Source organism: Natator depressus, chromosome 7 (genome assembly GCF_965152275.1).
Source record: "Natator depressus isolate rNatDep1 chromosome 7, rNatDep2.hap1, whole genome shotgun sequence".
Lineage (NCBI taxonomy): Eukaryota > Metazoa > Chordata > Testudines > Cheloniidae > Natator > Natator depressus.
The window spans coordinates 22,832,883-22,858,395 of NC_134240.1; the positions used below are offsets into that span (position 1 = coordinate 22,832,883).

The window sequence follows — 25,513 nt, forward strand, 5'->3', positions numbered from 1 at the left end:
TCCAAGAGACCACACCCTGCACCCCCTCCTGCACCCCAACCCCCCACCCCAGCCCTGAACCCCCTCTCACACCCAAACTCCCTCCTGGAGCCTGCACCCACACCCTGCCCCCCACCCCTGCCCCAGCCCAGAGCCCCCTCCCGCACCCTGAACCTGTAATTTCTGGCCCACCCGGGAGCCTGCACCCCCAGCCGGAGCCCACACCCTAACCCCCTGCCCCAGCCAGGTGAAAATGAGTGTGAGAGGCTGGGGGAGACTGAGGCACAGAGGGAGGGGGATGGAATGAATGGGGATGGGGCAGCAGAGAAGGGGCGTGGCAGGGGCAGGCCCAGGGGGATGGGATAGGCCTGTTCAGTTTTGTGCGGTTAGAAAGTTGGCAACCCTAAGCCATATGTGTATTTATTTTTTAAAATCTCATCTCAACCTCATGATTTTTCACAGCTAACCCTTCCCCTCCCCCTCCAAAACTTCCAGGTTGGCCCTTCCTGTAAGAAAACTAATGTGCCTAGACCCACAGCTTTAAGATGGAGACTAAACACGCGAAGACTACAAGTCCCAGCAGGCCATGGGTCACCTTGGGGGATCGTTTAGACCCAAGGAGGCGCATGGAATGCTGGGATTTATAGTCCCCTGGGTCCAATAGGTACAAGGGAATGCGCCGTGCGTCTTGCCGTAGTGCATGCTGGATGTTGTGGTGTCTGGTGGGCGCAGTGCATGATGGGAATGATAGCGCCTGTGGCCAGGGCGGGACTCGGCGTCGGTGCCTGCCAGGGAATTGTAGTTCTTGGGGGTGCCGGAAGTCTGCAGCGCCTGCGCGGAGGCACTCGGCCGGCGACCCCGTGCGTGGCAGGAAGCGGAAGGGGGCCGGTGGGGCTCGAGCACTGACGTGTCGCTCGGAGTGAGCAGGAGCCTTCGGCCGGCCTCTGCTCCCTCTTTGGACAGCAACAGCGGCCGAGATGGGGAGTGAGTGTCGGCGCGCAGCCGGGGCCGGGGAGCGATGTAGGGGTGCCCGAGCTGTGCCCCGGGTTGGCGGCGCCCCGCTGCCCTCCCCCGCCCCCCCCCAGCTGTGCCCCGGGTTGGCGGCGCCCCGCTGCCCTCCCCCGCCCCCCCCCGCCCCCCAGCTGTGCCCCGGGTTGGCGGCGGCCCGCTGCCCTCCCCCGCCCCCCCCCGCCCCCCAGCTGTGCCCCGGGTTGGCGGCGGCCCGCTGCCCTCCCCCGCCCCCCCCCCGCCCCCCCAGCTGTGCCCCGGGTTGGCGGCGGCCCGCTGCCCTCCCCCGCCCCCCCCCGCCCCCCAGCTGTGCCCCGGGTTGGCGGCGGCCCGCTGCCCTCCCCCGCCCCCCAGCTGTGCCCCGGGTTGGCGGCGGCCCGCTGCCCTCCCCCGCCTCCCCCCCCCGCCCCCCAGCTGTGCCCCGGGTTGGCGGCGGCCCGCTGCCCTCCCCCGCCCCCCAGCTGTGCCCCGGGTTGGCGGCGGCCCGCTGCCCTCCCCCGCCCCCCCCCGCCCCCCAGCTGTGCCCCGGGTTGGCGGCGGCCCGCTGCCCTCCCCCGCCCCCCCCCGCCCTCCAGCTGTGCCCCGGGTTGGCGGCGCCCCGCCGCCGCCCCCCCCCGCCCTCCAGCTGTGCCCCGGGTTGGCGGCGCCCCGCCGCCGCCCCCCCCCGCCCTCCAGCTGTGCCCCGGGTTGGCGGCGCCCCGCCGCCGCCGCCCCCCCCCGCCCTCCAGCTGTGCCCCGGGTTGGCGGCGCCCCGCCGCCGCCCCCCCCGCCCTCCAGCTGTGCCCCGGGTTGGCAGTGTACTCTTTGTGCAGGGGCTGGGAGGTGCTATTGCTTCCTGAAATCTGCTGCTATCCCAGGGTCCCTCCAGGACCCTTTTCTTCCCCACTAGCCTGTGTTTGGCTCTAGGCCCTATGGGGGATATTGGAGCGGTTACATTTCTGAGAGCCATATTGGGCTCATAATGCTGTTTTTGACACATTATAGGTCTTATTTTTTTTATCAAACTGTTAAAACAGGATTATCTTCTTGTAATATGAATGTGCACGCTGAGCAGTCAAACACAGTTTTCCTCGTTTCCTTTCCTGTTTCTGCTGCCTTGTAAATTTCCTCGTATTAGGATCAGGGTTAGCTTTCTCATGTTGGCATCCCTTCTACTCTTGCTTAGGCTTTTCTTATTAGCTGGGTGTTCTAATTTTGATGACATCAGGAAAGAAATTTTCAGCAGCATGCAAAGTAGCAAATACAAATTTTCTTATGGTAGGGAAGGCTCTGTATGATGCCAGGAGGTCAGGGTAGAGTACTTGACAGGTACTCTTGGCTTCACTTGCCTGTGGATCATCTAATGTTTAGTAGGAGTGCCATAGTAAAAGAAACTGCAAGCTGAGTGGATCATAGTCTGTAGCCCTAAACTAAAAATCAGTCATTCTTCCTGAATAACAGAAACCCACAGCAATGAAAGATGTTCATGTCCCTAGTTAATAGAAGTTTCAAGATAGTCTGTTTGAGGAGGAGGAATTGGTTAGGTTCTGGAAAAGAATTTTGGTTTCATTGTTGTAAAAGTAAAAGGTAGATGTGGTATTTGCAGAAAGTGAAAAACCACAATCCAAGAAATTTCTGTTGGAAATTAATAGCTTAATATCTAGTAAACTGTTTCTGGTCTAGACTTAAACAGGGTACATTTAGTATCAATTTCATATTTCCACAGAGCTACTGAAAGCGTTCAAGTTTCAGTGCTCTTGTGCTGTCTTTCATGAAATGGATATAAAGGAAATAAATCCTACCACATAATTTCTGCAATCTGAGATTCGACTGTTGTCCTGAGAGAGTCAGCCTGCCTCCCTTTGAATTTCCTTGGACCTTATGTTCCTGTCTTGGAAAAACAGTTTATTTTATAACTGTTAAATCTGAAAGAAGAGTTCATAGTTCAGGCCTGTATTATAGATACCTCCCATTTCCTTAAATCTTAAGGCTCAGGTAACTTTCAGACCTCACTGGCTTTCTAAGGATAAATCTCCTCATGCTGGTGAGCAGTTTCACACACAAATCTTGTGGGATTGTTTGAGTAACTATTTAACTAGTGCCCTTAAGGGGTTCATTCATTCATCCCCAAAGTAATTTCACCCTTCCACATAAATTCAGTTATTCACCCTATGCCTCAAATAACCACCATCAAATAGAAGTTGGAAGGATGTGGAAGAGTATATCTCTAGAAAACAAAATAAGTTAATGAAACTAACATTCTCTTCCTCATCCTTCTCAAGAAAGAGTTACAAAACACCCAAATCAGCCATGTGTAATAAGTTTGCTATTTGTTATCACACTCGTTCAAAGGTGCAACTGCCTTGTTAGCGCAGTTAGCCAGATGTACCTAGGACAGATAAGGGTGAGGTGACCACCTAGTCCCTAGCCCTTGCAAATTTAGAAATTTCCATTTTTTTAAGATGTCAGTAACTAATCATCAGGATTGCCATAAATTCCATATCTGTGTGTTCACTTTACCATCTAACTTTTTATTTTGTTTTACAGTTAAATTTCTTGAAGTGATCAAGCCCTTCTGTGTTATCTTGCCTGAAATTCAAAAGCCAGAAAGGAAGGTATGTTATTGAGATGTCCTTCAGAACTCTATTTGTAAGAGAGAAGGTTTCTAAGCCTAAGGTGTGTAACTGTCAGCAGTGCAGTTACTTTTAACTGAAATAGTTACACCATTACAGCCCTAGTGTGAACAGTTGTACCCAATATAAATCATCTTTACACTGGCATGAGTGCATCCATGGTAGGTGTTGTACTGCTGTAATTATACCAGTACAATTGAAGCAGTACAACTTTTGTGTGTCGGCAAGGCCTGAGGTATATGGTGATATATATATGAGAGAGAATTAATTTCAGAGTAGCTAAAAATGGTATCTTAAAATTCAAAATACTCTTCTTCTTTTTCCCCCATCTCCCTTAAAAACAACTGATTTGAACAAATAATCTTAGATTGGAATTTTTGCCGAGAGCTTTTTTTTTTTTTTGGTAGGCCGTTAAACTAAGAATCCATTTCAGTGGTTCAGTACTGGAATTACCTTATACTGCTTGCATAAGATTGTTTGCTTGGATGAAAGTTTCATTAAAGATTTACCATCTTTCCTTCTAGACTTCATATAGTGTAGATGGGATGAAAAGGGACTTGATAATTTGCTTTTTTCTAGTATTTTACTCTAAGTATGCAGTTACATGATAGAGTTTAGTTGACTTGCTTAATAGACGAGTTGTTGTGACCAGTGACAACCCATTCAGTTTAACTCCTGTCTTTTTCTCTTTTTCTTCAGATTCAATTTAAGGAAAAAGTGCTATGGACAGCTATTACACTTTTCATCTTCTTAGTATGCTGCCAGGTATGTTTGTAATGTTCTTTCATTTTCCTTTCAAATAAAAAGAACAAAGTCAGCGCTTTAATTTAACCCCACTTCACTTTCATTGCTTGGAAATTCAGATTCCCCTGTTTGGTATCATGTCATCAGACTCGGCAGATCCTTTCTACTGGATGAGAGTGATTCTGGCTTCAAATAGAGGTAAGATCCTGCTTCAGGTAGCTTAATTGCCAGCGTAGGGTTTCTTCCACTGGCTGTGTAACTTGGCTTGTTTGAACAGTTGGGATTTTAGTCTTAGTTTATAGATTTTTTTTTTCTAATGAAGTGAACATCTGGATTGGAGCAATAAACATGGCATAATAGAAAAAATGATAAATCTGGGGATTGGAATTTGGCACAAATGCATTAAAATTATATATGAATAGACACATTATCAATTGCATATAGCCAAGTGGAGGAAAAATAGCCTTTGGAGAGAAAGTGGGAACAAGACAGCTCATAAATACCCATATATAATAGAAATTATAAAACTCCTGCAGTACATTCCATGTATTCTGATGCACATTCCCAGCTATAAGATCTTTGTACTTTTTTTTCTTACGGACACCTTTGGTCAGTCACACAGAGTAAAACCTATGCTGGCTGCTCAGTTGTCCAGTTGCTCACTGAAGCTTTTTTGTGTTGATATAAATCAGATACAGTATCAATCACTTTGGTGCACCATTTGATACTAGTTCAGGTATGTGTATATGTATCTGGTCAAATCAATTGATTATAGCAAAATGGGAAGTGCAGAGATGTGCATGTAACTGAGAAACATGATTATACCAAAAAATATTAGAATGTCATCCTTCAAAGGAGGAGATTGAAGCTTTACCATTTCTACACCATCTTATATCTGGCGTAGGTACGTCAGAAAGCAATAGCTTTAATGCAGGGCACATGATACTAAGGCGTGATTCATTGTCTAGCAAATTAATTTTCATCAAACTTCAGTTACCTTCTAAAACTTTTCTTTTTAAACTGACTCAGAGAAGGAGGTGCCACGTGTCTCTTATTGTTCTGTCTGTACCATGAGGAGGTGGGAGGAATGAAAAGTCAAACTTTGCACTTCGTGGGGGTCTGGAAATGGTGAACTGCAACAATTGGCTTTCTGCATCTGACAGGAACATTGATGGAGCTGGGTATTTCACCCATTGTCACTTCCGGGCTCATCATGCAGCTCTTGGCTGGTGCCAAGATAATTGAGGTTGGGGACACTCCAAAAGACAGAGCTCTCTTCAATGGGGCGCAAAAATGTAAGTAGCAGCTGATATCAAGGAGGCTTTTCTAGAATGAGACCTGACATTAACAATGGATGTCGTGAACTTGATCGCCTGAAAAATCTTGAAATCGCACGTGTAGGCCTCTCCAGATGTTAGTTTTCTTGATTCTGAATTTGTTAGTACTTCAATACTCTGATTTATTGTCTGCTGTTTCTTGGCCCATCTGAAATTTTCTGGTGGGTTTCAGTTGAGTTCTTAGTGGTGGTCACGTGATGGTGTCCCTGCTGCAGTTTCAGCAGAGAGACCAAATATTAAATGGACCATGGAGATACCAATACCGCCCAGACCTCTAAATGTAATTGAGGCATATTTGATGTGGTAGAATGGTGAGGCAATTCTGTGCTGCTGCTGTCCTTCTTGTGTGAACTTTAAAAGGACTTGAGACTCAAGTCCTTTTAAAGTTGGCTCTTTTCAGTAGTAAATGTTGCTATGCTATCTCTGTAACATACAGATTTCAGTTAATTTTAGTCAGATCTTCTCTACAACTTGTTTCTGTACAAGGAACACTTAAGTTCCAAAATCTGTTTACTGAAGAAAAACTCACCTAAATTGCTTATGTATCAGCTTAATGTTTTACTTTGTATTTAAAAAAATATTTCCTGCAAACAAGAGTGTTTAACACTGAGAATGTTGCTTCATCTGTTTTAGGTTTAGATTAGTTTTCTCTCATTGCTGCTGTGCAGTGTTTTTGTTGATCCTAGAGTTTCCAGTGACCGATTTCAGTGCTCAAACTTCATTTTGACATTGCATTTAGATGTCTATTTCATTAGTTTTTTGTATACTCCTTCCCCCTGCTACCCTTTTTTCACTAGTCTGCAAATGTCTTAAACTGACAGTATTTTTTGTCGTCTTTTACAGTGTTCGGCATGATTATTACAATTGGTCAGTCTATCGTCTATGTAATGACAGGGATGTACGGAGACCCATCTGAGATGGGTGCTGGTATCTGTTTGCTTATCACAATTCAGGTAACTTTTATACCACACCCTCTACATCACTCCTCAAAACCATACTTCCCTTTTATCCTAAAGGAGTCTAGAGGGTGCAGTTATGCAACCTCATGGAGTGATGGGAAAGGAGCGAGGAGAATTGAAAGCACACATGTCTGCCAAGCAAAGAGGATATCTGATCTTCTCCTTGTTATCGTTGATACAAATGTTTTGTTCCATTAAGTCAGCATTATTACAAAAAATAAAAAGGGATGAAGTCTCCAGTAAATAATGCTATTTCTTTTCTTGCAGCTTTTTGTAGCTGGGTTGATAGTTCTACTATTGGATGAGCTTCTACAGAAAGGATATGGTCTTGGTTCTGGCATCTCTCTCTTCATTGCTACCAACATCTGTGAGACTATTGTATGGAAGGCATTCAGCCCCACCACTGTGAACACAGGCCGAGGTAACTCTTTTTGCTTGTGTTAAGATTTAAGTATTCTGTAATATGAAAGATGACTAGATTATCTGAGTAGCTTCATGTTCACTTTTCCCACATTCTAAAGCTCCACTCATACATAGCAATTTCTACAGTAACCTTCCAGAGCACAGAGAATTTCAGCAACAGAAAAGTTGTGTTTCTATGCACAAAAGAAAAAAAAATTAAGGAAATTAAGTTAAATAGTAAATATTGCTCTTGACCTCTCAACTCCTGTAATTTTTTCAAGTGGAATCCTAATTATAATAGAGATGTTTGTATGCAAGGTAGAAATGCATGTGTAATGCAAATACTGTGAGAGAAGACTCCAGAGGTTTAAGATGAATGGTATATAAGCAGCATATTACCTTGCTTGAGGGAGGGAGTGCGTCCTGCCACTCAGCAGCTACCCCTATTGTTGATTTGAGTGACACTTTTTCCAAAGGCTAATCAAATCATCCTCAGTTGCAAGGATAGGGAATGAGGTTCCATAGGGGACATGAGGAACTGAAGAGAGAGGAGATGGAAGTATTGGGTGCTCACAGGAAGGCAGCTAATTTCATTTGTGCAAATAAGCTGTAACTCTATAATATAGGATGATCAGGTGTTCAGTCCACAGCTTTCTCCATTTACTTTACATTGTTTATTGTAAGTCTGCAGAATACCTCCACCAGATCTTTACTGTCTCCTTAAATGTATGCTTTAATCAGAATCTGGAATGAAGAATGGTCATACTAGCTCAGTTTCCTGTCTTCTGACATTGCTCAATGCCAGATGCTTCAGAGGGAATGAACAGAACAGGGCAGTTATTGATGATCCTGTCGTCCAGTCTCAGCTTCTGGCAGTCAGAGGCTTAAGGGCAGTCAGAGCATGGGGTTGTGTCCCCGACCATCTTGGCTAATAGAGATTGATGGACCTATCCTCCATGAACTTACCTAATTCTTTTTTGAACCCAGTTACACTTTTGGCCTGCACAACATGTCTGGCAACAAGTTCCACAGGTTGACTGCATTGTGTGAAGAAGTACTTCCTTACGTTTGTTTTGGTCTGCTGCCTTTTTAATTTCACTGGGTGACCCCTGGTTCTTGTGTTCTGTGAAGGGGTAAATAACACTTCCTTATTTGCCTTCTCCGCACCAGTCACGATTGTTTTAGACGTCTCGCATATCCCTCCTCAGTCATCTCTTTTCCAGGCTAAACAGTCCCAGTCTTTTTAATGCATCCTCAGATGGAAGTGTTCCATACCCCAGTCATTTTTATGACCGTTCTGTGTACTTTTTTCAATTCTAATATATCTTTTTTGGGGATTGGGCAACCAAAACTGTGTGCAGTATTCAAGGTGTGGACATCCCATGAATTTATGTAGTGGCATTATCGATCCCTTTCTTAATGGTTCCCAATCTTCAGAATTGGTTGCTGGGAGGCATATGAGTCTGTCATTTCAAAATGTCACTTTTATTTAAAGGGCAGTGGTTTTGTCCCACAGAATTCATAGTTATAGCAGAATCCAAGCTGTTGCTTATTAAGAATCTTGGGTCCATAAATTTTGAACGCTCTTCTTTCTGTGTGATTTTTCAGCAGGACAGGAGAGTCAAAATCGCTTGCTTTGTGATAGCGAGTTCTCAAAGCACAGAACTTCAAAGTAGGAAAACAGAGCAATGCATTTCTTTGAAATGTAACTGTCATAAAAAGTGATTACAACTCTGTTTCCCTTTTAATCCCATAATGCTGTGTTTTGCTCTGTGTTGCTGATAAGTATTCTGGAAAACCTAAATTTCTAACAAGAAATTTGTTCTCAGGTGCAAATTGCTCAAACTTTTTTGGATAATTCAGTGCTTCAGGATGCTCTGAATTCTGTGGGTCTAAAGTGTACTGTTTACATCTCTCTTGTTCCCTGTGTTTTATAGAATCATTGTTTTGTCTTCTAGTATGTTCTTTGGCACTGTCTAAAATAGTCAAATGGTGTGGAATCCATACCTGTATGAAATTAGTAGATGTAGTTTACACTATGAAGACAATTGCATTCTTCCCTGTATTAACATATTTCTTATAGAAGGAATTGCCTTTAGGGTGTGATTTTTCAAAAGTGCTCAGCATTGGCCTAACTGATCCTATAGAAATCAATGGTAAAACCCTTACTGACTTTAGTGGGAGCAGAGTTAGGCCAACAGCAAGTGCTTCTGATAATCCCACCCTAAATAATGTATTTCAGAAGCCTAGTTAATGTCTTAGTTCAGGTATTAAGATAACTGAACTCATTGTCCTTCCCCTCTCCCTTTCTCATTCAAGGAATGGAGTTTGAAGGAGCCATTATTGCTCTGTTCCATCTGCTGGCTACTCGTACGGACAAAGTCAGAGCTCTCCGAGAGGCCTTCTACCGCCAGAACCTCCCTAACCTCATGAACCTGATTGCCACCATTTTTGTCTTTGCTGTTGTCATTTACTTCCAGGTCAGTCAGAATCTAAAATAATGTTTAAAACCCCTGCTGGTAGATGTAGTAAAGTCACCTATTTCACAAATGCAGTCTGATAAATTTTGAGTACAGATCCTGACAGCACTTCCATAGAAAAGCTGAAAATTGTGAAGATAAATACGAATTTAAGACGTTCAAAATCTTTGGCTCTTTTGTGGCTTTAAATCAGAATTGACATGGCTGAGTATTTAAAAATTGATTTTTTTTCTGCAGCTTGAAGAGTTAAACTTCAGCTTTTTAGTGCATGCAGAAGACTCCTAATGACTTCTGGGTGTGCATGCAACAGCCAGGGCTTCAATTACTTGATCTAAAAAGGCTGGAACTCCACCCTTGGCTTTCTGTGGCCCCTGAAAGGCTTGAGAACTATTGTAGACTGAGAGAGATGATGGATGTGTACTAACAGACCTTGCTAAAAATGCCTCAACGTTTTGCTGAAAATACCATGAGCCCATAAAAACCTGAGTTCATTTTGGAATTTATTGCAGCAAAATGGCCAATAAGTAGCAAATAAGGTTTTTTTTTGTGTGTACCTTTGAAATTTCCACTTGTGGGCACTATGCTGAGTTCTTCCTGTAATTTCAGACTCACCTTTTGAATATCTTGGCATTTCATAAATTCACATATTTAAGCTGCCCTGTGCAACGATCTAAATGGGTCTGAGGTCTTGGCAGAAGGGTTTAAATAAAGGGCTGAGCTAGCAGAGTGTTTGACACTCACATGGTTCATGGCAAGATTTTTGTTGAGACCTTGCATGTGCTGCAGTTGTGTGGTTTACTTCAGAGTTACAGTGGGGTTTTCACTTGGCATTTTTCAGGGCTTCCGAGTGGACCTCCCCATCAAATCTGCCCGCTACCGTGGCCAGTACAACACTTATCCTATCAAGCTGTTCTATACTTCCAATATTCCGATCATTCTTCAGTCTGCCTTGGTATCTAATCTGTATGTGATCTCCCAGATGTTGTCTGCTCGCTTCAGTGGCAACTTGTTGGTTAGCCTGCTGGGCACCTGGTCTGTAAGTATCCACCTGTTTTCTGTAGCCTGTTTTACACCATGCAGGGGCCCCACTAGAATGCCCAGCTTCGGACATGATCTCTGTAAACATAGTGACACTTTCCCTGGCAAAATTATGCACATTGAGACTAACAGCCCAACATGTGATGTTTTCCCTTCATTATTGACTGTGGAATATATTTACCGTGTGTGTTTAATCTGTGGCTTGCTATTACTTTTTCCTCCCTTGCAAACCCGGTATCTTTTATTTTTTCATTTGTCCCTTGTGTTCCCATCTTTAGAAACTGCTCATAATCTGAAACTTGAATTCCCTTGTGCAGCCCATGTGCGCACACAAACTCTACCTATTAAAAAAGGGATGATGCATTTAACCAGGGTTAGTCTAACTGCTAATAAATAGGGACACAAAACTAAACAGTACAAACCTTTTTTGTTTCTTTTCAGGATACTTCATCTGGAGGCCCTGCTCGCTCTTATCCAGTCGGTGGACTTTGCTACTATCTCTCACCCCCTGAGTCCTTTGGTTCGGTGTTAGAAGACCCTGTTCATGCAGTTGTTTATATAGTGTTTATGTTGGGCTCCTGTGCTTTCTTCTCCAAGACATGGATTGAAGTTTCTGGCTCCTCTGCCAAAGATGTAAGTTAAAGAAATTGTTTTACAGGATAAAACCAGGAGAATTATCCTGCAGTAATTACTACCTCAGCAGTAATATTGTGAAATGGACAATATAGCCTGGTGCCAGCCTTGCCTGTTAGTAATACCACTACTTACGTGGAGTGCCTTTTTGTCTGTGGATTGCAAAGCACTTAAAGCTGGGCAAGTATTTCTGTCCCCATTTTACAGAGGGGAAAACACGCACACAGGTAGAACCCTGATCTCCTGATTCCCATTTGGGGCCCTATTCACTGGATCACACCAAAAAACCCTAGGTGGGTGGTGTAGGAATAGAGATGTATCTGAGATGCTTGAATATCACTTGAGTAGCATAGAAAGAAACAGAACAATATGAAAGAGAAACTTCATAAGGAGCATAGTGCGTAGCCTGGAGCACTACATATGGAGCATAGTGGTCAGATGACAGCTGCACTGTGTGAGGGTAATTATCTCATTAAATACGTACACACAGTATTTTAATACTTCTGTGCCTAGAAAAAAAAAAAGCTCTCATGGGATCTTTGTAGGGACTGATAACTGGAAGTAGCTGTGTTTCAAACTTGCTTAATTGACGGTATGTTAAAAATAGTTCAGCACATCTACATACCAGTAGCTGGCCTATCTAAGCTTCAATCATTCAGATGTGTAACACTCAAGAACAAAATATTTCATTCTTAAATTGAATTGCTTGTTGCTATTGGAAATGGTAAAGTGGCTGACAGTATGGCAGGTTTTAGTTAGGAAGAAATAGGTTTTGCACAATGAATATTTTCATTTGGGATGGATCTGGCTGCTTGCTGCCAAATGTGGCCGAGGTCCTGCTTGGAACTCTGTACAGATCTTGGCTGGGTTTTGCTTGTGTGTCACTCTATTAATCATGGCTTAGAATACTGGAACAAGGCATTTTACACTTTAAACATAATTGGGAAAAGCTCCACTTTGGTTTTTATTCTGTTTCTTGGAAGATGGCTGACATGTAACCACAGAAATGTCATGCTTTCAATTCCAGATACCTAGGTGGTTCTGTGAAATTAACCTAAAAAAATGAAACTAAATTTCTTTACTAAATTTCTTGGCTCAATACAGGTTGCCAAACAACTAAAAGAGCAACAGATGGTAATGAGGGGCCATAGAGAAACCTCCATGGTCCATGAACTAAACAGGTGAGCTACAAATATGTCCGTGGCTATATGTACCAAATGTTCATGTAATATCAGTGCTACAGTAGGCACTGTCTTCAGAAGATTAGAACTTGGTTGTCCTTTCAAGCTCAGTTCTAGGGTGATATGCTAGCCTACTGCATAAGGTCATGTCTCCTGCTGGAGGCTGGGCCTATAAACACTGTAATCTACTGCTACCTCACAGCTGAAGGATTTAGCTCAAGTAGTAGACCTGTGTCTGGTGCTGAAGGTCCTGGGTTCAGTCCTTGCTGACAGCCATGGTGTGAGCATGCAAACATATGGGTCCTCGCACTAATATAAAAGCTCTCACACAAACAGGCTAGCAATCAGCTGGCCAAGGTACCTCCAAAAGCCCTTCATTGCAGGGTGATGGGTATGGAATCACCTAACTTTGTAAGCCGTTATTCTTCTTCGAGTGATTGCTCGTGTGTATTCCACTATAGGTGCAGGTGCTCGCCACGTGCACCGGTGTCAGAAGTTTTTCCCCTAGCAGTATCCATAGGGGAGCGCCCTTAGCGACCCCTGGAGTGGCTCCTCCATGGCGCGGTATAAGGAGTGCTGCGCGCTCTCCCCACCCTCAGTTCCTTCTTGACGTCAGTGAAGGTGCTTCGGAACTGCTCGGCTCCAGCTTTGCTGCAGCTCGTCCCCAGAACTCTTGTTCGTTCAGTGTATGGTACCTGTAGTTAGGTTTGGTTTAGTTAGTGTGCCCAGGTTGGGGCATGCCCCGCGCCCTGGGTTTTAAGTCGTGTGACACTTGTAGGTGGCCGATGCCTGTGAGTGAGCCGCATGCGGACTGTTTCTGCAGTTAGGGTGAAACCCATCTTGGCGATAGTTGCAAGATTTGCAAGTCATTCATGCCTCGGACCGAGAGAGAGAGAGACACGTTAGGCTCTGGGCCATCCTGATGGCGTCGGCATTGATCCTGACTCCGGCGCACTGCTCCAAGTTGGCACCGGGTACCGTGGTGTCGGTGCGTGAAGACCCCCCGGCGCCATCTACCAGTTGGCACCGCTCCCTGTCCGTGGGGCATGCCAAGAAGGCTAAGAAGAGGCCTTCGCCGCCGCTGCGCCGGAGTAAGACTGGGGGGAGAGGCTAGGTCCATGTTGGGTAGGCCTCCGACTCAGGTTGAGCAGAGTAGCCTGGCCCATTCGGAGCAGGCTTCCCCAGATGTCCTGATGCCCTCCACCCCAGAGGCCCTGCAAGCGGCCCGGGATGTTATGTCTATGCCAGTACCAGGAGCACCGCCAATGTTGGCCCCACGGTCCAGAGGCAAGCTGCTGCTGGGATCTCCGCAGTTGCCTTCGACTGTGTACCAGGGAATGTTCCCGACGCCGTTCGCCGCTCAGTGACCATCCCGGGTGTAGTCCACGTAGGTTGCTGTCAACCCCCCCACCAGGCTGTCTGGCTGGGTTCCATCTGACAGACTCCAGGCACCGCTCCACCTCGAGGAGTGGACACCGATGAGACCGAGGCAGACGACACTGAAGGGCCTCATCTCAGAGGGGTATAGTAGCCAGTCGTGACATGAACATCGACGCCATTCCCTTTCATCGTCACGCTCGAGGACCCCGCCATGACACTGCTCCCACAGCCCCGGGCGTCAATTGCTGGCTCGGATCCACCTGCCGGAGCCGATCTCAGAGCAGCTGCTACCAGCAGTACTGTTCCTTCACGTCGGGGTCACGGTCTTGTGGTCGGCGCTCCTCCCAGTCCAGGGACAGCGGCAGGTCATATGTCAGCCCCAGCCTTTCTTCATAGTCGTCCATCAATGGGCCAGGCCAGCTAGGCCCACAGCCAGTTCCGTCGGTGCCACAGCAGGTGCAGTGGCACTGGGCCCTGTGGCCGGTGAAGTGGTACTAGTGGGCACCGTGGTCCCCGATGCATCTCCTGGTGGGGGCTCACTCGGTGGCAGGAGCCTCAGAACAGCCATCGGCCACCCTCTCCTGGCCTCCGAGGAAGGAATTGGCAGGATGCACATCTTTGGCGCTGTGCCCAGAGAGCGACCAGGTGGTGGATCCTCCGGTGCTGGTGGACACGCAAAGTACTGCGCCTGTCTCCTCGCCCTCCCCTGAATAGGCGATTATGGTCCCTCCTCCCTCCGTCCCACAGGAGGACTCTAAAGTCCACCAGGAGCTATTGAAAAGAGTGGCATCAAACCTCAACCTTCAGGCAGAGGAGGTGGAGGAGCCCTTGGACTCCCTTTTTAACATCCTGTCGGCCTCGGTACCGGGCAGGGTGGCCTTGCCACTCCACGAAGGGGTGGTGAAAATTTCAAATGCCTTGTGGAAAACCCCAGCCTCACTGGTCCCCATCTCGAAGAGAGCGGAATGCAATATTTTGTGCCCACCAAAGGACATGAATACCTATACACCCACCCTGCTCCTAACTCCCTGGTGGTCGAGTTGGTCAACCACAGGGAACAGCAGGGCCAACCAGCCCCTACTCTGAAAAATAAGGATTCAAGGAGGCTGGACTCATTTGGCGGAAAAATTTATTCGTCCTCGAGCTTCCAGTTACAGGTGGCAAACCATCAGGCTCTTCTGGGCCGTTATGAGTTCAGTCTGTGGAGCTCTCTGCCCAATTTCGAGGACTCCCTTCAGGAGCATGACAGGAAGGAGTTCAAAGCTCTGGTGGAGGAGGGTACAGCTGCTGCCAGGGCAACTCTGCAGGCAGCATCAGATGTGGCGGACACAGCTGCGTAGTCCATAGACTCCGCGGTGTCCATGAGAAGGGTATCATGGCTCCTGCTGTCTGGGCTGTCCATTGAGGCACCTGCTGCGGCACCGACATAAAACTGCATGGCCTGAAAGACTTCTGCACTATGCTTAAGACTCTTAAGATAGGCCACCCACTCTAAATACGAGCTCCCTTATAAAAAGTCGCAGGACTGTAAAAAAACACCCACAGAGGCTGGGTCCTCCAAGGGCAAACAGGCAGGGAAACGGCAGTTTTGATGGTACGCCTGGGGGCGACTTAACAGTTCACATCAGGGATCCATCCTCAAAGCTTCCCTTCTCCAACCGGTTGTGTGCGTTTCTCCCAGAATGGTCGCAGCTGACCTTGGACCGATGGGTCCTCAGCACCATCTCTCGGAGCTACACCCTCCAGTTTACCTCTACCCCACCCAACCACTCTCCCACCCTGTACCCCTAGGGGGAGCCCTCTCACGAGGCTCTGCTCGAGCAGGAGGTGGGGTGGCTCCTTGGCCTAGGAGCGGTGGAGGTGGTTCTAGCAGAGTTCAAGCGCAAGGGGTACTACTCTCGCTACTTCCTTATCCCGAAGAACAAAGGGGGGCTCAGGCCCATCCTGGACCTGCGAGGCTTGAACCAGTTGTGACAGGGTCAGGCCAGATGGCGACAGGAGAGTGATAGAAGGCAGATATATTAGCCCCAGGTTAAGTAGGTCCCTTTCCCCTGGGTAAGGTAATAGGGAAGGTTCCAGAACAATCGGGAACTTTCTGGAAACAGTTAAGACAGACAGGCTGATTAGAACACCTGCAGCCAATCAAGAAGCTGCTAGAATCAATTAAGGCAGGCTAATCAGGGCACCTGGGTTTAAAAAGGAGCTCACTTCAGTTTGTGGCGTGTGTGCGAGGAGCTGGGAGCAAGAGGCGCAAGAAGCTGAGAGCGAGAGGGCATACTACTGGAAGACTGAGAAGTACCAGCATTATCGGAGATCAGGAGGAAGGTCCTGTGGTGAGAATAAAGAAGGCGTTGGGAGGAGGCCATGGAGAAGTAGCCCAGGGAGTTGTAGCTGTCATGCAGCTGTTACAGGAGCCACTGTAGACAGCTGCAATCCACAGGGTCCTGGGCTAGAACCCGGAGTAGAGGCTGGGCCCGGGTTCCCTCAATCCCCCCCAACTCCCTACTTGATACCAGAGGAGTTGAATTGGACTGTGGGTTCCACCAGAGGGGAAGGTCTCTGGCCTGTTCCCTGATCCACTGGGTGGATCAGCAGAGACTGCGGGGATTGTTCTTCCTTTTCCCCATGCTGGCCAGTGATGAGGCTAACTGAGTGAACGGCAGGTTTGAGCCATGAAAGTGGCCAAACTGAGGGCTGCCATGAACCTCTGAGGTGAGAAAATCCACCAATAAGCACAGGACCCACAAGGCAGAGGAGGAACTTTGTCAAACAGTATATGGTGAAACTCAAGTTCCGCATGGTCTCCCTGACCTCCATCATTCCCTCCCTGGATCCCGGGGACTGGTACACCGCCCTCAATCTGCAGGCTGCATACTTCCACATCCATATATTCGAGGGGCACAGACGCTTCCTACATTTCACGGTGGGATGGGAACACTACCAGTTTACAGTCCTCCCGTTTGGACTGTCCACTGCCCCCAGGGTATTTGCAAAGTGTATATCTGTGGTGATGGCCTACCTCAGGCGCCGTGGGGTCCAGATCTTCCCTTATCTGGATAACTGGCTGGTCAAGGGCAGCACCCAGTCGCAGGTATGGGACCACGTGGCGCTCCATATGTTCACATGCACCACTCTGGGCCTGTTAGTGAATGACACCAAGTCCACATTAGTCCCAGTACAATCGGGGCGGTCCTGAGCCTCCCTCCCACCGGACAGTTTTGAGACCCTGAAAGGGCTCATCAACACAGTCACAATGACAACAGTCAGAGCGTGTCTCCCGCTCTTGGATCACGTGTTGGCGTGCACATATGTGGTTTGTGCCGCCAGGCTCAGTATGAGGCCCCTCCAGCTCTGGTTGGCCTCTGCATTCTCCTGGGCCAGAGACAGGATGGACCAGGTCCTCACTGTGCCCAAACTGGTGATCGCCGCCCTTCAGTGGTGGTCCTCCCCAGGGAACATGGTCTGTGGGGGACTCGTTCAAAGGCAAGCCCTTGTTGCTGGAACTGGTGTCCGACGCATCGGACCTGGGGTGGGGAACCCATGTGGGAGATGTTCAGACCCAAGGTCTGTGTTCTGCACAGAACCTGGCCCTCCACGTAAATGTCAAGGAGCTGTGTGTGGTCCGCCTGGCATGCATGGCCTTCCGTTTGCACCTGGAGGGCAGGGTGGTCAGGGTTCTCACGGGCAACATGGCCTCGATGTTTTACATCAACAGGCAAGGCAGGGCCTGATCCTCTGCCTGGAAGCCTTCAAGTTGTGGGACTTCTGTATAGCCCACGACATTTGCCTACAGGCCTACCACCTACCGGGCACCCAGAACTCATGGACTGATCACTTGAGCAGGGACTTCTCTTCTCAGCACGAGTGGTCTCTTCACCCAGAGGTGGAGCACAGACTTTTCCAAGAGTGGGAACTCCCCAGGTGGACCTGGTCACGACTTGACAGAAGAGTCGCTGTCTCCGGTTCTGCTCCTGGAGGGGCTGGGGCAGGGTGCTATCTCTGATGCCTTCCTCCTGTCCTGGTCAGGCCAGTTTCTCTATGCCTTTTTCCCCATTCCCACTGATCAGCAAGGTCCTGGAAAAGATAAAGACGGACAGGGCCCAGGTCCTCCTGAATGCCCCAGCATGACCCAGGCAGCATTGGTATGGGACCCTCATGAGCCTCGCTGTCGCCCCACCATGGCTGCTACTGTTCCGCCCAGACCTGCTCTCCCAGCACTAGGGCTGCCTCCCCCACCCCAACCTGGTGGCACTTCACCATACCATGTGGCTGCTCAATGGTTAGGCCGGGAGGAAAGGATGTGCTCGGAAAGGATTCACTGTGTCCTCTTGGAAAGCAGGCAACCCTCCACGTGCCGAGCCTACTTGGCAAATTAGTCTACGTTCTCCGAATGGGCAGCTGAGCAGGGCGCTTCCCGCGTGACTGCCCCGATCCAGCTCATTTTGGACTACCTCCTTCACCTTAGAACCCAGAGCTTGGCGCCCTCGTCCGTCAAGAGGCATTTGGCTGCCATATCAGCCTTCCACCCACTGGTGCAGGGGCACATGGTGTTCTCCCATGCTATGACTGGCCGATTCCTTAAGGGATTGGATCATCTCTTTCCGTACGTTAGGCCCCCTGTCCCGCAGTGGGACCTGAACTTGGTGCTGGCCCGGCTGACGGGCCCCCGGTTTGAGCCACTAGCTATGTGCTCTTGGTTGCACTTTTCGTGGAAGGTAGCCTTCCTCATTGTGATCACGTTGGCACCGCGGGTCTTGGAACTTGGGGCCCTGACCTCGAAGCCCCCGTACACGGTGTTCCATAAGGATACGGTACAGCTCCGCCCACATCCTTCGTTAGTCCCAAAGGTGTTCTCCGCCTACCACATAGGTCAGGACATTTTCCTGCTGGTCCTCTGCCCCTAGCCCCATGTGTCCAGTAAGGAGCGCCGCCTCCACACGCTGGATGTGAGATGGGCTCTGGCCTTTTACCTGGAGCGTTCAGGAAGTCTTCGCAGCTGTTCATCGCCTTGGCCGAACGCGTGAGAGGTCAGCCGATCTCCACTCAATGATCTCCAACTGGATCACCTCGTGTATTCGCGCCTGTTATGACCTGACTGGAATTCCGCCGCCATCGATTGTGCGGGCGCGCTCGACTAGGGTGCAGGCCTCGTCTGCTGCCTTTTTAGCCCATGTCCCCATTCAGGACATTTGCAGGGCTGCCACATGGTTTTCAGTTCACACGTTCACCTCGCATTATGCGATCATCTCCCAGACAAGGGAGGACGCCGAGTTCGGCAAGGCTGTGCTCCGTGCTGGGAATTTGTGAACTCCTACCCACCTCCAACAGATACAGCTTGGAATCACCTATTGTGAAATACACATGAGCAATCACTCGAAGAAGAATTAATCATAGTCACAGATGTCTCAGTTACATACCTCTATGGGTAAGAGTTACGGTGTTCTAAATGATATTGTTTTAAATCCCAAATAAGTATTTAATAAACTACTTGGTGCAGAGGTGGGGGACAAAGTGACCCTTTTAGTTCTGCAGCGCTTCCCACTGCAGTTCTCACCTCTAATATGGAGGTGTAATATGTGGAGAGACTACAGGTCCCAGCCTGCTTTGCTCCATCTCAATGCTAGCTGTAAGTCACTTGAAATGAGATGGTGCATTTTCTAGGATCTAATTGCCATTGGCTGCCCCTGTGTTTACAGATGTGGCTGGTTGTAGTCTATTCCATTCCATTCCCAGGCAGCTTGGTGGTGATTGTCCTCAGCTGGGCCATGCTTGGGGCTCCTTACCTAGTATGCCGAGCCTAGTGCACGTTCCTCCTCTTGGATTGCTGGACCAGGGAGGAAGAGGGTGTTTTGCTACTGAGGGCCTTTGTTTTTATTTGTAATAGTTACCTTAAGCTGCAGGGGAGCTGCTGAAAAGGTATTTAAGATGCCTAGTTGTATGAGGTCTAGCTTCCTGTTCTTTTAAAGGGATTGATTTTTTTCCCTCATAGAAAACACTCACCTCGTTGATTCAGACTGTTCTCCCAGATAGGTATAACCTACAGCGGAGGTCCCCAAAGTGTGGGGTGCAGCACCCTAGGGGGGCATGGAGGAACCTTTGGGTCGGCATGGTGTGGCCTGGGCCAGCCCCCATGGGGGTGGGGAGGGAGCGCCACCCAGGCCCTCCCCGTCCTCAGCCCTGTCCCCAATCTTGGCTTGGCTCGGCTCCATTCCCGGCGCCGCACCAGTACCGGCCACTGGCCATGGCTCCATTCCCAGTCTGGGGCTGAGGCCGGGAGCAGAGCCGCACCTGGCCATGGGCCCAGCTGCCAGCCCCCATTGCAGGCTAGCTGCAACTCCACTCCTGCCCCCAGCCTTGGCCCCCTTACCACTGGCCACTTCTCGGGCTGTGGGGGAGCATGGACAGGGGTACAGTGCGGGGGGGGGGGATGACCCTCAAGTTTGGGGACTACTGTCCTACAGGAATACCAATCCCTGGTGCGAAAGGTAGCATGATGTCTGACTGTGCTTTTCCTTTTACCATTGTATTTTACAGGTACATTCCCACAGCTGCTGCGTTTGGTGGTCTCTGCATTGGTGCTCTCTCTGTCCTGGCAGACTTCCTTGGGGCAATTGGGTCTGGAACTGGAATCTTGCTAGCTGTTACTATCATTTACCAGTACTTTGAAATTTTTGTAAAGGAACAGAGTGAAGTTGGGAGCATGGGAGCTCTTCTTTTCTAAACCCAGCTTCTGATGGACCTAGGAAAGGGGGAGGCGTATTCTTGAATTATCCAGTCAGGTGAAAAGAAATAAAACAAACTCGGGCACATCATGCTATAGGAACATGTATTTTAATAATGTTTCCAAAGTGCATTTCCTTTTGTTCACTTTTTAGCATATTGTTTGTGTTTTATAAATTGTTGGAAAATGTGCAAAAACACTTTTAAAGAAAATTGTTTATTTTTAATTACTTATTAGGAAAACCAACTTCCTGAATTGGATTTAGTTTGACAGCTCTTTAATTTTTCATCCCCTTGCAGGAATGATAGATGAATGAATGAATCAAGCCTTTGTAGGCTTAGATAAATAGACATGGGGGGAGGGCTATGTATTGGAAGGGATGTTTTTTCTATATATATTGTGTTTGCAACTCCTCTGCAGTGGATTAGCTGAGGGAAATCTCTCCCTCTGATGCTGGAGTTCATTAATTATGGTTGTAAGCACAAACAATGTTTAATATGTTCAGTTTTGTATATTTTTTGGAATATGGCATATTTGGTGACGCATTTTCAGTGTATTTTTACAAAGGTGTCTCTACTTCCAAATGTCTTGTAAACTAAGCTAGGTTTTGTCAAATGCTGAATATTGGCTTGAGACTGTTGCCTAGCTTCTGTAGAGGTTAGAAGTGCTTTCCCTTCCGTAAGCTGAAAACTCAGGTCAGTCTAGGTTTCTCAAGGGGGAAGCAATTACTGTGCCTAGGAGTTGTAACCTTAAAACTTGGTAATATGGGGAAGCCTTGTAAATGTTCTAACTACCATTGACCACAGTCATTTCTAGCTCTGGCACTGAAACTGAAACTAGTTGGGGATTGCATGTCACAACTTTTTAGAGGTAAATCTTATTTTGTCTTTTGATAAACCAAGACTTCTCTCATTAAAAATAAGTAATAGTCTAGCAGCAATGAGGATATCCTCATCTGACTGCTTGTTTCTAGTGAATTGTATGAGATTCGTTGCTACAGAATGCCACAAGTGTAATTGACATATCTGTCCCAAAGTACCTAATTTATGGTCCTGGACAGGAGATTAGTCTGATAACTTTGTCACTGCCCATGTAAAAAGCATCCCTTTGCCATCTCTGAAGTATGTTTAAAATATACCCGTGCTGACTTGAATAGTGTGGAATGAAAACACTTGCCTGGACACCTGTGGCCTCCTGTTTTGTTTTGAGGGCCGCTCCTATCAAAATGGAGAAGTCATCTTAAAAGGCTTAAAGGAAACTGGGGAAAAAATCCTCAACTTCTAATTTTAAGTTAGATTGATCCTTGGCACCTTAAATGTTGACAAATGCAAACATTTTGTGTACAAAGGAATCCTGCAAGTAAAGTTTCTTCCTCAAACAGTATTGGTCAACCTGGGAACCAGAATGGGAAGGGGTAGTGTTGAAGTGTTTCTCTGTACTGCACCAATATGACTGTATATTCTACTGTTACTCTGAAAACGTAAAAGATGGTTTGTGCTTTGAGTGTCAGAATCTTTTCTATTATGTTCCTGAGAAAAGCAGAGCCAGAGCCAGAAACTCTTGCTGTATTTGCCACCAAGCTCTAACAAATGTGTGAGAATTCTGCAGGCTCTGTATGCTATGTACCTATCAGTAGAAACTTAAACGCTTAAAATGGGACAAGGACCTGAATTGGAAAAAGGGCAAAAGTAATGGAATAAAGTAGCCATGAATAAAGAAAATGTCATAAAAGTCCACTTGTTAACTTCACACTACATTCGTCTGTTTTTTATCGAGGGTCTGTTTTGAAATAGCAGCATGTGACAACAGAGTTTTTGATGCAAAATCTGAGATAGTTCAGAGGTGACTTTTGATGTGGGGGAAAGGGGATGTCTTTCAGAAAGACCAGTCAAGGACCTCACTTCTGGGCACACAGTTCTGGCTGGGCTGGAACTGTATTTGCGTTTTCAGTTAGAACTTCTCTTTGAACTGGCTGCAGTTTAGACCAACAGTTCTGGAGTTTCTGGTGAATAGCACTTGTTCTGTGCATCTGTATTTTGTTGCCTAGTGGTGGAACTTTGTACATCTTCAAGCAGATACGTCCTGAAGGCAGGATCTGATGATCATACAGTGGATGTTTAGAATAAAAACAAAGAGCTAATGCCTAACCAATCTGCTTTATAATTAAATAAAGTACATATTTGGAACTAACAGTTGACTTTTAGTGCTTTAAATACTGCTGCAAGTGCATGCCTAAAAGACTCTTAAAATGAATGGTAAGACTGATGCGTACTAAAGAGTATACAAAGACAGTTCCTGCCCCAGAGAGAATTTAAGATCTAGGTATAAAGCAGGATTCAGCAGGTGTCTAAGACATGCAAATGAGCATCAAGATGGGGATGATGAGGTGAAAAAACCAACAGAGGTTGATAACAGCTGAAGTATTGCCCAATATCTAAATGTTACTAAATGTGTCTCTACCAACGTTCTTTGTAGCATGACCCTATTTAATTAAAAGAATCAAGGGGTGAGTGGTTTCAGACTGTTGTCTGCCCTGTCCTCTGAGGTTGCATGTTTCTGATGTGGTGGGGAAGGAAGACGTTAATTTGCCTTTTAGAAGGCGTTCTTTCCTTCCCCTGAAAATACTCTTCTCCCTGCTCTTGTGAAGTTCAACCTGTGCTGTCATTTGTAATGCCACTGTAGAGTAGAGATGCTTAAAAGTGGTGTGGGCAGCAGAATGGGGTTATGGTGCTGTTCAATGCACTTTAGCAGCTGGAAAAAAGGACATCTGAAATTATGTAAACACTTGCTTCGTAAGCAATAGTTGTAGTTGCCATAGGGATATTTTGTGATCACAAATGAGAGGAAGTGGTCCACACAATTGTAGATATGAGGGGAGGCGTCCATAAGGTAATCGCTGTTAAAAATGTTTCAGAGTGGTAGCCGTGTTAATCTGGATCAGCAAAAAAAACGAGGAGTCCTTGTGGTACCTTAGAGACTAACAAATTTATTTGGGCATAAGCTTTCATGGGCTAAAACCCACTTCATCAGATGCATGCAGTGGAAAATAAAGTAGGAAGACATATTCACACATATATACAGACACGCACCACGAAAAATGGGTGTTGCCATACCCATTGTAACAAGACTAATCAATTAAGGTGGGCTATTATCAGCAGGAGGAAAAAAACTTTTGTAGTGATAACCAGGATGGGCCATTTCAAACAGTTGACAAGAAGGTGAGAGTAACAGTAGGGGGAAAATTAGCATGGGGAAATTAGGTTTTTTTGCCAATTTTCCCCCTACTGTTACTCTCACCTTGTCAACTGTTTGAAATGGCCCATCCTGGTTATCACTACAAAAGTTTTTTTCCTCCTGCTGATAATAGCCCACCTTAATTGATTAGTCTCGTTACAGGTGAAATGGCAACACCCATTTTTTGTGGTGCGTGTCTGTGTGTGTATGTATATGTGTGTGTATGTCTTCCTACTGCGTTTTCCACTGCATGCATCCGCTGAAGTGGGTTTTAGCCCACGAAAGCTTATGCCCAAATAAATTTTCGTCTCTAAGGTGCCACAAGTACTCGTTTTTTGTTGTCTGTTTTTTTCTGTTAAAAAGTTGTCTGCACCAAGGAAAATCTTCAGAACCCCTGTTGTAGGCAATATTCTAAATGGATTGTGTGGAGAGGGGGGCCAGTCCCTGGTACAACTGTAGCCAGCACTATAGAGAGTTTATTTACAGTGGCAAAGCACTTTGCAACTAAGCTACTGAGCACCTCTGTGTCTGTCACTGAGGTGTAAGACAAGATTATGACTTGCGCAATACGCTAGTTAGGGTAAATCTTCAATAAATGTGGAATCTTGACTCCAGCCTCTGCTTTTCCCACTTGATCTCCCTTTCAGTCAGTGTCGGTAAGCAGTGACATGTTTCTGGTGGCCTTCAGTTCCCTCCAGCCTCACAAAGTCACATGCAGCTTTTTGTGTACTGCTGTTTGCTTATTGACAGGGTATGACATAACTGACAGGTGCTCAGTCAGCTTTGTGGGTGTCTGGAATGCTAACGCGGTTTCCTGATATGTCTCTCAGTATGCTGACTGAAGTTTATGCCCTTGGGAAGGGCATTATGGCCCAGTGGATGTACTCACTGATGGAGGACGAGGCTTTCACAAAGAAGTGTACAAAGATATGGAGGAAAGCTAACAAAATTTTGAAGCTCTCTTATTTCGTATGCTGCTTGGACTGTGTACCTTTAGAGTTTTTCTACCTTTCCCTTTGCCAGATTTTTTACATGAAATTCTAGCTTTTGCCTACTTCCTGCCTAAAAAGGTCGCAGTTTGAACTTTGGCCAGCAAGGATCAACATCGCTGGCATCCTCCCAGCTGTCCAGGGACATCTGCAGGTGTTCAAACAATGACTGCTTGTTGAAACTTCTTTTGTTCTGTGAAAGAGGATCTTCCAGTTTATCCAAACATCCCTGAAGAACTCTCTTGAAATTGTAATGGCAGCTTTCCCACTGGGGGGTGCTCTTCTACTGCAGTTCAAGGCACTCGTTCCTTGATGTTGAAAACGCAGTTAAACATGCATCACAGGTGTAGTTGTCTTTTTACTTTTTTTTTTTGTTGTTTCGATGTGTTGCACTGATTTGCAGTACAGGGTAAAATGTAGGGAACAGTGTTATCAAATATATTGGCATAGCCCCTAGAATCAGAGTTGATGCTCCGCTGCGGAAGCTGTACAAATGCATAAAATTATAGTCCTATTTTAGTGCTTACAATCAATGAAAGCATTTGGGCCACACAACCTGCATCCCAGGGAGGCCGCAGCTATCGGTGTCACTTAATCTGCTGAACATTACCACACAATCTGTGGGAAATTGATGCCTGGATTGGGACAATTTTTACAGGATTGAGAAGACACTATTACATGAAATTGCAGGGGGAAGAACAATCTTAAAAACAAAACAAAAATATATTCTATGTTCGGGTCCTAATTAGTCAGCAAGACTTTAAGCTTCCATTTCACAATATGAGAACAGACTGGCCCACTAAAACGGGGCTGTGT

The 25,513-nt window shown here is 46.9% G+C and overlaps 1 protein-coding gene across 1 annotated transcript; it reads left to right on the plus strand.

The window, feature by feature from the left end:
- The first annotated feature begins 807 nt into the window (after positions 1-807).
- On the plus strand, positions 808-22,208 carry SEC61A1 (SEC61 translocon subunit alpha 1). The gene is made up of 12 exons (XM_074957653.1): positions 808-963; positions 3,514-3,581; positions 4,299-4,364; positions 4,463-4,541; positions 5,507-5,638; positions 6,524-6,633; positions 6,907-7,060; positions 9,361-9,521; positions 10,360-10,557; positions 11,001-11,192; positions 12,297-12,373; positions 20,288-22,208. Exons 1-12 carry the CDS (start codon positions 957-959, stop codon positions 20,472-20,474), a joined length of 1,431 nt encoding a protein of 476 aa, XP_074813754.1. The 5' UTR covers positions 808-956; the 3' UTR covers positions 20,475-22,208.
- The last annotated feature ends 3,305 nt before the right edge of the window (positions 22,209-25,513 follow it).